The sequence below is a fragment of the Scophthalmus maximus genome, chromosome 3 (assembly GCF_022379125.1).
Source record: "Scophthalmus maximus strain ysfricsl-2021 chromosome 3, ASM2237912v1, whole genome shotgun sequence".
NCBI classification, from domain to species: domain Eukaryota; kingdom Metazoa; phylum Chordata; class Actinopteri; order Pleuronectiformes; family Scophthalmidae; genus Scophthalmus; species Scophthalmus maximus.
The window spans coordinates 19241555-19254274 of record NC_061517.1 but is presented as its reverse complement, the minus strand read 5'-3'; the positions used below and the strand labels follow the sequence as shown (position 1 = coordinate 19254274).

At 43.5% G+C, this 12720-nt stretch overlaps 1 protein-coding gene across 1 annotated transcript in view; it reads right to left on the bottom strand.

Annotated features, from left to right (window-relative positions):
* Positions 1-4547: 4547 nt before the first annotated feature.
* The window catches only part of tafa5l (TAFA chemokine like family member 5, like), a 45914-nt gene continuing 37741 nt past the window's right edge, over positions 4548-12720 (bottom strand). The window contains exons 4-5 of the mRNA XM_035646286.2: positions 8500-8543; positions 4548-6303 (exon numbers count right to left, since the gene is read on the bottom strand). Coding sequence (XP_035502179.1) covers positions 8520-8543 — 24 coding nt within the window. The 3' untranslated portion in view covers positions 4548-6303; positions 8500-8519. The remainder of the gene's footprint in view (positions 6304-8499; positions 8544-12720) is intronic.

Here is a 12720-nt window from a genome sequence, read left to right as displayed (position 1 = left end):
TTGGCTTCATTTTCCAGACCTGGTGACGACGTTCATTTCTATTTACAGTCTATGAATCCCACTGGAGCCAAATCCTAAAGTGATAAGGCTTTAAAAAAAACTTGCTGCTTCACGAAAAACATTTTTTTACTACAGGATAATAGGAGCAAAAAAAACAAAACCCAACCCTACTTAATTTCTGGAAAAAAGCTGAAGCTCCAATGAACTAACTTACTATATCTTGAATGATAAATTCAATAAGTCCAAATATGGTCACTACTTAATTTGTTTCCTTGAACAACTCACAAATTAAATGCAAAGTAGTAGTGCTGGGTGGGCGGGGCAATAGGTAGTCAGATGGTATATCTCTCTTTACTCTCTCTCTCTTATTCTACATCATGATTGTGGTATGGTGAAGAAAACTGAAGCAGTACCCTATTCTGTAAAAATGTCTTGTTTTAAGCAAAATTGCGTGTAATTAAAGAATTTGAAACAAATATCGCTTCTGTGTGATGTACTGATGTAATACAACATGCACGGTCTGACAGTGCAACACAGATCTTCAAAAAACAAACATGCAAATGATTCCCATAACTTTTCCATTTCTTCCAATATTTCACCTCACTGTGACCTATTACTGTAATAATAATATATATATATATTAAAAAAATGAATGAATGATTTGGCTCCAGCCCCTCTTTCCTTGCCTCACTAAATGAGCCAAGGGAAGGATGTTGTGCTTTTCTGCATAAACGCTTGCAGCAAAAAAAGAGTTTATTAAGACCCATAAAAAACAACATTAAAATTCACAACCAAGGGAGCGTGGCTTGACCCCTGGAGAATGATAAATTAGCGTGTGTTGCTCTAGCAAAACGACCATTTTATACCTTCATTTTACCCCTGGAGCGAACTCCCTTTCGGTGCGGAGGCGCCGCAAAGGGGCCCCCGCACAGAGGCTTGGGCGGCGACGGAACGTTTTTCAGATGGCGCTGTTATCATTACGCCTGCCTCTCTCTCCTCCCAGGGAGTCACTCAGTGGTGTGAGTGACATTTAATTCAGCTGCATGTCTGCTTTACACATCCATCAGTGTCAAGTGGGTATGGCGAGGCTCCATGCTGCACCTGCCTTCACCCGCGCGGGCCCCGAATTAAACAATGAAATGTCTGTTGTAATAATAGAGGGGTCAAGAAAATGAAAGTCAGAAATCTCCGCAGAAGTCGCTTGCTCGATACATGAGCTGCTTAGGGCTCAGTGCATTGATGCCTTTGATTATATAGGCGACTGCTACTTTTCACTCGCCACATTTGAAGGGTTTCCTGCAGCCAGTACTGCTCTGCTCATCTTGGACGGGTTGTCGAGAGCAGCCACTGTAAGTTTGAGGGATAGTGCAACAGATTTTCTGCGGCATCAGCACTTTCGCTCCCCGGGGGCCAAACAGGCAGGTGCTCGGGCAGCACTTGTGAAGATAAAGAAAAGAAAGGAGCATTTGATAATAATGAAAAACATGTCATGTATGAAAAGTGACACAAGTCTTTACACAAGCCATTGCAATGAACTCCCTACATGCATGAAGCTGTCGCGCCCCGTTAAGTGTCCACCTCCTAATGGCGATTCGCTCGCTAAGCGGAGCCCTTTTGCGAGTCATCACGGCAACTCATTAGCACTATGCTAAGCTAATGGATCAGTAAATGGATTTTGATGTGGGCATAATTGCTAATTCGCCACACCGCCGCTCTGTTCAACGGCGCCGTGCAAACGCACCCCGGAGGCGTCTCATCGGGCTCGGCCAGGGATCTGTTGTGGACGACGAGGTCTCGGTGGCAAAACAGGAGCACAATGGCGAGAGGCACACGCCGCCGAAAACGCTTGTTCCTCCTGCACCTGAAGGTGTCATTGAAGATGGCAAAGTGCAGGCGCAGGAAGGCAGAGAAACAGCCCAAAAGGCCAGAGCCGATCAATTGTCAGATGTTATTATGTTGCATGATGGTTGAACTTGTATTTGGGACTGGCGCTGTCACTAACTGTAAAACACTTGATAACACTTCAGCAGTAGCCCGGCGTAGCCAGAAAAAAAATGCTCTAATGCGTATTAGTCCGGGACCTCTCGGTTCATTTTTCGATTTTCCAAGAGGCGTTACCAACGGACCCGGACCAAAATGCCCCCCGGACGCAATTGGATAGATGTGCAACCAGTGAGAGCAACGAATCATCATGTCACGTCTGTTGAGCGAGGCGACAATGTCAACAGACTGGAGCAGAGAGGAGACGCCTGTGATGACGATTCCACAATGTCTGAATGAGTGTTGCCGTTTTTGGGGGGGGGAAATTTGAAAATATCTGGTACTTTTAGCCAAAAGCTCGTTCATCAGCGGCAGCCTTGGCCGTTAACAAAAGTCGCGTCATGGTTTAACCCCACCCATCATCAGATAATCGGTTGGGATTGGACCAGCGAGGAAAATCACTTTTCAATGAAAGGGGATCCGGGCCGTATTCTGGCAGAGCAAATTTAAATGAGCTCCCAGAATTCGTCTGGGTCCCAGGGAACCTCGGCATGTGCGCAGCACAGAAATAAAGCTCTTCTGTTCAGACAAAGCCGTCATTCAGTTTACTGTCTACTCTAACACAACTACAACATATAACCACGCATTGTTTCATCCATCAATTTCTGGACACATTCCCACATGCTAGTGCCAACTGTCGGTCTTTGCAGTGAGGTCATGACCTCTAACAAATGTCATAAGCCAATCAAAGAATCACCATAACAATTAGATCAGGTATCACTCCTGCACATGCTCGTGTTTTCTTTCCTCTTTGCATGAAAGACTATAGGATCAGAACCATGAAGTTCTTCCTGCAACCAGAATTCACCAAGATAACTTGCCCATGGCAGCTTCGTGACAGCTCATTGTCTGCATCTAGTAAAGTTTTTGATATCCAGCGAACATTCTGTGCTCGTGCCACGGATGGCAGGAGGCAGGACACCACCATTGTACCATTTGTGGATGCTGACAGCAGCCCACATTTAAAAAACCCAGAGACAGCAGGACAGACATTCACAATGGAAGGAAGCAGCAGCAGCAGGGCCTCATTGAAAGCACATCTCTAACTGTAGGAGGTGAGTGGGAATACAGGCTTAGCAACAACCACGGGAACCGCACAGCTCCCTTCTTTCTACAGCCAAGAAAACACAGTACTACATTTTTGACCCTTCTCCAGCAAACATGACCTATTTCTTTTATGTTCTCTAAGATTATTATTTCATTTTTTTCTGGGTTTCCTGAAAAGACGTCACGTTATTTGGTACTAAATCGTCTGAGACAGTTATTAGGATTTAGTTTCTTATGTATTTATGTATTCATCACTATTATTAGCAACCTAACCCTCTATGTAAAACATTACTGTATTTACATTTATGGAAGTTATTTTTTCAGCGTAGTGACGTTTCAAAGGATGCATTTGAGCGGAACAAGTTGTGATTGGTTGAGTGAAACATGAGCAAGTGCCATACTTGGCATACATTTTTTTCATTTATAAACATTGAAATCACTATAACATTATATCTTTCAATTGCACTGGACAATACTTGTCCACAGCAGCTTTTCCTACTGGAAATAACTGGGATTGTAAAAATAATGTTTGCCCACAAGATTGAGGCATTAAAGTATTTCTACCCAACATCACATATTGAATGAATACAAGTGTCCATGTTATGAAGTGGCAAAGTCGTGATTCACTGGAGTTATGAAAAATAAATCCCTCCATATCTGTTATTAATGCGATTCTTTGATAACAACACACAGCATTGTGAATCATTCCTCATATGAACACTTCTGGCAACATTGATAATGCATCTGCATTATGCATTATGACATATTGTATACTTGGAAGTGTTCAGCAATTTCATTTTAGTCCATACAAGGAGTCTTTTCCTGTTCCAGTTTCTCTCAGCTACTGTTGCTCTCTCATGTTTGGGAAATAATTGGCCTGCGGTTTTGTACTTTTCACCCAAAGCCTCTTTTATAACAAGGACAGTGTGAAATAAAAGGACAAGACATTTATATATAGACGTTTGAGGATCACAAAAGGCATTTATAGTCCTGTCAATTTAAGGACATCCCCTCTGCTCGGGGCCCAAGATAGTCCCTCACCCACACTGCATCGCGGCTCAAGTGTCAGCGGCTTAGTGTCAGAACTCGCGGAAGTGCTGCTTCGACTGTCTCCTTACTCCTCTGACATTTTTAGACCACTTCACAAGCAGACGGAGGGGAGGAGGTCCGGATATTTCTCCTTGTTCTAGATTTTACTAAAAGATTTAGCAGTCACTCGCCCGCTGAGTGTGGATGCAGCAGCAAGTTCCGGCATCGACAGTGAGCCAAATCAAAGGGACAATTTGTTCACGGTGAGCGCAAACCAAAGAGGCGAGAAACAAAGGCCGTGTGAAATCATAGGCCTGGGATCAGGTGGAAAATGGTATTTTTCACTGACACAAAACACGGTTAACCTGGAAAACACACACACGCACACACACACAAGCACACACACCAAATACACACTCCACAGCTCCCGGGAGCGGACACTCTCTTTATATCTTTGTATGCATACAATAAGATGTACAGGATATTTTAGTGGAAATAAAAAAAAAAGTTAAAAAAAAGAACAGGGAGCAGACACCATAACGGGAACACCTGCATAACATAATGCAATCTGTTACAAATAACCTTGCAGCAAGCACGACCTCTGTGAGGATTATCATAGCCTGTCGCTTTGTGGGACTTGGACGGTGTTTTATATCATGTTGATGTTCCTGTTATTCTGTCCACCTCTTGTGCTCCACATTTTCTTTGACGCCCACCTGGAATGAAATCCACAGACCATAAAATACATGAATTAAAATCTGAAATCAGCAAATAGCAACTTCCAGCAGCTGGCCAAAACATCTCATATCAAACATGTAGTCAAATTTGAGTCAAGGACACTGAACTATATTTAATCACACATAAATCAAGTTTAATTACAGAATTTAACTTATGTGACATACTTGAGCTCTTTACCCAGTTTCAATAATATTTCCCCCCCAAAATAAATATCTCTATGTACTAAAGGAAAGACAAGAAAGAAAGAAATAAGAAAAGGCAAACAGAGGATTCATCTACAAAGATTCAAATGAAATCCAACATCTGTAAAATCACAAATGCTTCTTGCCAAGATGGTGAGCTCCAGTCTGGGTGTGTCCCAAAAATATACAAGAGTATGAATAATGCATTGGACATGACTTATTTCACAGTGTATCTCTGCATTTGCACAAACACGCACGCACGCACACACACACACACACACACACGCGCACGCACGCGCACGCACACACGCACACACAAACACACATATAGCTTGCACGCACACAAACTACAGACCATTACAATGAGCAATCCCGTCCACATGTGCTAACTGCTCCCGGTGATGTGTACAAGACGTGTGAGGCTCATTGACGAAAAAAACTACTCTTCTAGTTTATGTTGGCACCACATAATAATAAAAAAGAACCATGAGTTCTAAGCTAAGTCATCCAAAATGTCCACACATCACCATCACTTTCACCTTCATTCACCGAGGAAAGACAGTCAACTCATCTGTCGTCTCTTCCGTGACATTCCAGTTGACGTTCATTCCGCTTTCACATCCACATTATCCGCAATGAGTAAGCAGAGCTTTTGGAGGCTACGGCCTTGTAAAGTTTCACCCAGCCAAGTGACACAAAGGCCAGAATCCGATGGACAATGCGGCCTGGTTCAACAGTAAAGCCACTGCTCTTCAAAGAAAACTGGGAGACGGGAAAATAACATGAAGGGGCTGACTCTTGAAAGAGCTTCTGACAAAGTCTCAATCAAATCTTCGAGGAGCCGTCCCCTGCAGACCGGACTGTGGACGACAAAAAAAAAAAAAAAAGCTAAACACAAAAGCCTAAGTATTTAATGAATATATTCCACTTCCTGTTCATAACTGTTCCTGACAGGGATTTTTTTCTTCTACGATCCGTGAATTTGGCTGCAGTGAAGGTTCAATGTCGATGGTGCGCCATGCTGCTCACTTGAGATTTCTCACAGTTCTCACAAGTGTCTGCCAAGAGTCTTCCACTGCTGTGATTGGACAGGCTCGGGGAAATGTTTTATTTTCATTTTTTAAAATTTTTTTGTGTGGGTTTTTTAAAATGATTTCCTCTTGATCAGGCCTGGTGTCAGGTTTTGGAGCCCCGTCAGTGAATGGACACAATGTTCAGTTGTAGTGACGAGCATCAGTTCCTTTTCGAATCACGGGGGTCAACGGGCCTGTTGAGGAAAGGAAGTAAAAAGACGGATGAGATACAATTCAAACGTGTCTCATAAGCTTTTCTCAGACATGGCACGCGTTGAATTACTGACATTATCCTGGCGCTCGAGTCACTTTTATATTAACATTTATGACAGTCAAACGTCGCTGAACATTTACTGTAACACCAAAAAAAACAAACTGAATCTCATTTATTGTAAAGGCCACAGCGTCACAATGACAAGGTTAAATATGCAAAGAGATGAAGTGTTTGTCTTCCTGTAATACATGTAATAAACTCATTTAATTATCATGTCTTCTGCATGATAATGAAGTGATCCGCCAAAGTTCACCATTTACTCAATCTTATAAATGGTGAAATATTATGAGGGGTTGCAATGTGAGAAGGCTGTGAGAGGATCTCATGCTAATAATGGTCAATGATTAATTCTTCAACTGCAAAATGGGCCTTAAAATCCACCACCAAGTCAACCTGTGAGATTACTGAAAAAGACAATGTCTTTCTTGAAATCTTGACTCACCCCTGGTCATGTCCCATTTCCGTCTTTGACACAGGAGGATCGAAATATAGTGCGAGCTTTGTTCCGAAACAGTGTAAATAATGCTGACGCATTTACGTAATGGACATGTCTGAATGAAAAACAGCCATCGCTTACAAAGATAGCTAAGAGCAGCGGTTTCATGTCTCCCAGATCGGACTCCTATTTAATAAGATTTGTCCTTAAACAAAGCTGATTTCATGAAGACTTCTGAAAAAGTATATTCCTTTCAACAAAGAATATATTTCACCTCCAATGAAATGCTCCTGCTAATGGATTCATTTAACCAATCATTTGATCAAGAAACCAATTTGAATGATAATAGAACGCTGCCATGAATATGTTATATGGATAAATCCACAAATGTTCCTGCATAAATGATTTTGGGTGATTTGGGACAAATGTGACACCCAGAACTGACCATATAAATCATGCAGACATTTAAATATGAGTTGGCAAATCCACACAGAATTGCACAAATTCCCAGGGCTGGCAAATAAATATTTATGACGCCCCCAATTCCCCTCCTCCTCCTGTCCTTGGTAATTGTGCGTGATTCATTTTGTTTTTCTCTGCGGAAGAGGGAAAATCAATCTTAGCATATTGGCTAAGAGACATAAAGCATGCAGATTCCAAATGCCTGTGGTTTTCTCGCGGAACATAAAAGCTCCACAGACACTCAATGTTCTCAGGAGAGGAATTCAATTTTAATCCTTAGCAGATTCTCTTGTTTTGTTTTTTTAGAGAAAATAAAAATGTTTGTGGAAGTTAACCTCCCGACTCTCGGTTAATAAGTGGGTATCGACTTGGAGGAAATGTAAGGAGGGCAACGGACACTTTTTAAGAATTTTCTACCATGGCTTTATAAAACTATTTTTTTGAAAGATCTGTTTTGGACATCATAGCCCTTATCTGACAGAAAGACTGGCGTGGGAAGGGGAGAGAGTGGGGGGGGTGACACACGGCAAAGGGCATCAGGTCAGAGGACTCAGTTCTCAAGGGGCTCGGAGTCACCGAAATCTACCAGGCGCCCTGTGGAAAGTATTTTTCTTTTTCTTTGATTTGTTGTGTTTGTTAAATAAAAATAAAGAGAAACACATAGGCTATATATATATATATATATATATATATATATATATATATATATATATATATATATATAGCCTATGTCATGAAAGAAGGCCTTGGCACTTGATGTAGCCTCTCCCTTTGATGTAACCAGAGTGAAGCTTTTTTAGTTTCCACCCTTTTAGATTTCCAAAAATCCAATAGCCGTCTTTTATTTCTCCCCTTTGCATAGATACATCAAAGTGACTGCATCCAGAGAAATGTTGGGTTCCATTGTGTCCGCTCCGAGTCCTGGATGATCTCCTATTTAAGCTCAGCGTAGTGAGAGTGGAGACTGAAAAATATTTGATGAACAAACACTAATAGCCGACTCGTTCCAGCTCTGCTCTGACCTACACCTGAACCTTTACGCAGCTCTGAATGGAGACAGGGACTGTTCATTATGTTCCCCCCTTAAAAAAAAAAAGTAACTATTTCTGGCAATCAAAAAAGCTTCCGGTTGCCCGTTCTGTATGTCAAAGTGACCCGAAGCCACTCTCGGCATGCAAATTGGAATATACAAATGCATTATTAAAAAAACTCACACACCTGCTGTGTTCCTCTGCATCCTACGACGGCTCCTTGGGCAAAGGCTGGAAAAGGAGAAGAAGCAGAAGGTCAGCGTCACAGGAACAGAGGGGCCAGCCTTCACTTGCGTTTTATTCTACTTTCCAAAAGCATATTGGCCTTGGACGCGGAGCAGCATATGTCCATTTTAAAAGCGCAGGTGGCGTGGATTCCAATTATATCTAAGGCGAGATGGAGGAAGATGAAGGTTATTGTGTTCCTTCCTTGTTTTTATGACCGCTGAGGACACCGCCTCGCTCCTCGAGCGGAAAATACGAGCGCGTAATGGCCACCTCATCATCGGCGTTAACGAGTGAGAGACGTCTCTGTTCTTCCATCGGTGGCATCTTACGGATGGAACCTTCTTTCTTTTTTTCTTTTTACATCACATTAGCTGTAGGGCAGGGTGATAAACAGCGTTCCACTTTGCTTCTCTGTGAACAACAACTTCTTGCCTCCTGCATTCGTCTTGAGGAGAACACATGAAAACACACAGTTTTAATAATAGAGATAGTAGATAATGACTCTGCTAATCGTAATCAAGAAGCTAATGGTCTGTTTTAGCCAATCAGCGGAGCCAAGGCTAGACGGCTGCCTGGGCATGGCATTGGCATTCCCCAGCGGCCGCTGCTCCCCTCTCAGCTGTGCCAGGCCTCCTGCAGCAGCGAGGCCAACTTGGTATTCCGCTGCCCGACCCGGCACGATGTCCTGCGATCTGTCGCTCTCGTCTGTCGGTGCCGACCGGGCCGACTGGCTGCGGCGCTGTCGAGGAAATTCAGTCCTCCGTCGAGGCACTGATCCATCACACCTCTCCGGCAGCATGTCATCTAAATGCTAAGTACTTCCACCGCATCTTTAAATCCAAACAAGAAAAAGAAATGAGCACAGGGCGAGCAGTTGGAAGGGATAAAAGCTCATAAGGGCACAATAGAATCTGCAGAGCGAACCCTTAGCTTTTTTGATTACATTCATTTTGGGAGGGAGAGGAAATGCGGAAGAAGAGACGCCGGGTGAGAGGAATTTGTTCCGGAGACCTTGTTATGCCTTCAAATGTGCGCGGGGGGAAAGAAGAGAAGGGATAGTTTTTGATACGTGGGCTGTAAAGGTTCCCTCAAAGAGAATAGTAAGGTATTTGCATTCTCTTAAAAGACCTTCATGAATGCGCCTGAGCTGCTCCCACGACACAACCCCTTCAATCTTGCTCATCTCCCGGTCTTCGTCCGACTCGCGGCTATCGATTGGAGGGATTCCTGAAGTCGGAGCAGAGTGCCAAGGCGGCAGAAGCGGACTGCACTATTAACTGCTCCCACTAATTAAAAGGGTAACAAGGTGAATTTGGCCCCACGGGACAGACTGTGCCGGCTGCCTGCCTGCCATGCACAACCAGTAAACAGTGCTCACCACCGCTGGTGCTTACGCGACAGGAATCCAAGGACACCAAAGACATATTTATCTCCCGCCGGCATTGAGGATGAGGAAGATTTCCCAGATAAGGACTGTGTGCGAGAGACAGAGAGAGAGAGAGAGAGAGAGAGAGAGAGAGAGAGAGAGAGAGAGAGAGAGAGAGAGTAGGGAACACACTATTAAGAGCTTTTGCTAATTGGTTTTGTTGTGGTGAAATTGAAGCGTTTGCACCTCGTCTCTGAGCTCGGGTCTGCCCTTGTTCCATCATCACGGGGTAAACATCGAGCACTGTGCACGAGTGATAAAGTTTCACAGTTCAAATGAGGTGCACAGCCCCCGATCTCTGAGCGCGTGCCAGGGAGATTGGCGAGAAATATTAAGGGATTCAATTAACTCCCTCCCTTATCATCAGCACAGCATATTTTAGGATCAAAGTGTATATATATATATATGTATGTGTATATATATATATATATATTTTTTTTTTTTCTTTTTAGATACATTACGCTTCACATCACACAAATATCCTCAGTCGAGGCGGCATTGCAACTTCCAGAAAGTGTAAAGAGAGAGAAAAAACCACAGCAGGTACAGCGGACATCTTGTTTTCTCCGTGCTCCAGAGGAAACAAAGCGGAGGCTGTTTGTGTGGTGGCACTTCAAGCTGCAAAAATTCCCCACCTGCGGCCCACCCAGCCATCACGGAGACAGGCACTGTGCCATCACTGCAGCAACTGAAAATCTCCCCCCCCCCGGGGTCCCTCGTAATAAGTGGACTCCTGCACGGGACTTAGTTGGTTTCATGGCGACCGCAGACTCGCAGTGGTCCAAGTCCTTACTAGCCACTCGAGCCGCTGTCATCATTAGAGCTAACAAGCACACAGCTACGGCTTTCTGAAGACCCCATGTGGATAAGCCTGATGTACAAAAGCAGCGGCTCGTGCGCAGAATGGGTGTCGGGAGGTTGTGTTGCAGAAAGCGGCAGCCCTGTTCTAGACCAATGTGCGAGACCTCAAACAAAAGCAGTTGGCTGGAAGAGGACACGATGCTTGTGAGCTTGTCATCACAAGCGAGACCCTGTCACACAGTCTTCTGATCCATCGGCAACAGAAACATTTTGATGTAGTACAGATTTAGCTACAACTTTGCATTTCTTTGTTGGCAGACAGTGGCTTCCATTCACTTTTACGTACGGTTGGAAAATCAATGGGCGGGCTATTTGGAACGCGCACCACGAGAGTAATTGTTACGGTGAACATACAGTCTGCATTAATTTTTTTTTGTAAATGTTAACTGCAGTTCAAGCGCAGATTAATAAGAAATGTCAAACCGATAATGTAACTTTGATGAAAAGGGATTCAGACTTGATATGAATTGTGATGGATAACGCAACTCAAGCGAGAGCCTGGCTATTGATTTAGTAAGTAATGAAACGCACAGGACATCTGGAATGGAAGAGAAAATACATTCAAATTTTAAAATACACAGCAGTCAGCAGTTCAAAATGGTAAGCTGAGATGTGTGTGTAAATGAGTATTTCAGTGTTAGAACAGTGTTAGAAATATTTTTTTTTTAAACTGATGCAGGTGGTTTGATCTATAACAATGCATCATTACTTATGCGTTGATATGAAATCTTAAACTGCACAGTAACTAGTATTTACTGTTGTCACATTAACATTTTGGAATTAGGAGAACGTGGTCAATTCAGTTGTATTAATACAGCCTAATAAATAAAATCACAAATTTGTGATATTGGGCGGATCAAATCTGCACCTTGATCCTTTAACCCCCACGTCTGATGAGGATAAACCGCATCAATAAATGTGTATTCAACTAAAAAAATACTCCTCAGTGCAAAGTCTTTTCATATTAATACTTTGTACTACTTAAGTAAGGTACTGGCGTAATTGCAGGTGTCTGGTTCTGCCCCTTACTACCACACGATCAGATCAGGGTTTAATGGTTTAAGGGAGACTTCAGCATCTTGGACAAAAAAGATAGATCGTCGCTGTGTGCATCAAAGTGGAAGCAGGACAAAACAATTTATTAAAACTGCATTAACAAAAGATCCAAGGGGCCCCAAAAAAAGCACCCGGGCTTTGGAATAGGATGCCGCTGAGCCCGCCTGCGTGTGTGCAGTCCATAAAGAGGCCCTCCGCATTACTTATTACAAAAAAAAACCCTGTGCTGAAATGTGGCCCATGGCTGTGGCAATTTTCACACCAGACGAAGCTCTGGAGACGAGCAGTGTGCGCCGGGTAAAAACACAAATGGCAGTTCAAAGCCCGGCTGTGACAGAACTTCAAATGGGGGGAGCAGGATAAATTGTGCTGAAAGTGACAGCAGAGGGGACCACATTCATTCCCGGTCACAGACAGAGAAGAGAGGGGGGCGGGGCAACATGGCTGGTGAAGTCGACGTGAAGAAAGACCTACTTTAATGGATGTTGGCAGCATCAGAGGGAAACAGAAAGAAAACACAACGCGTGTTGCTCGTTCACGCCGTGCGGACGACTACCAAAGAGAAAAGTATTAAATAATGTATATGTGATCGCGACGCTCACTTCATGCAGCACGTTGTTCAAGAGGACAACGCGGGAGCTTGGTTTGGCAATCTCTCCCCCTTTCCGAACATCTCTATCAATCTAACCTATTTCAATATATTTTCCGCATCGTTCCACACACGCTATCTCCTCGAGACTGATGATCACGCCAGAGCCCGCGACAAACGGATGAGTCGAAGCCCGAGGAACACATTTGTCTTTTCCACTTGATAAACAGATGATCAGAGAATGAAAC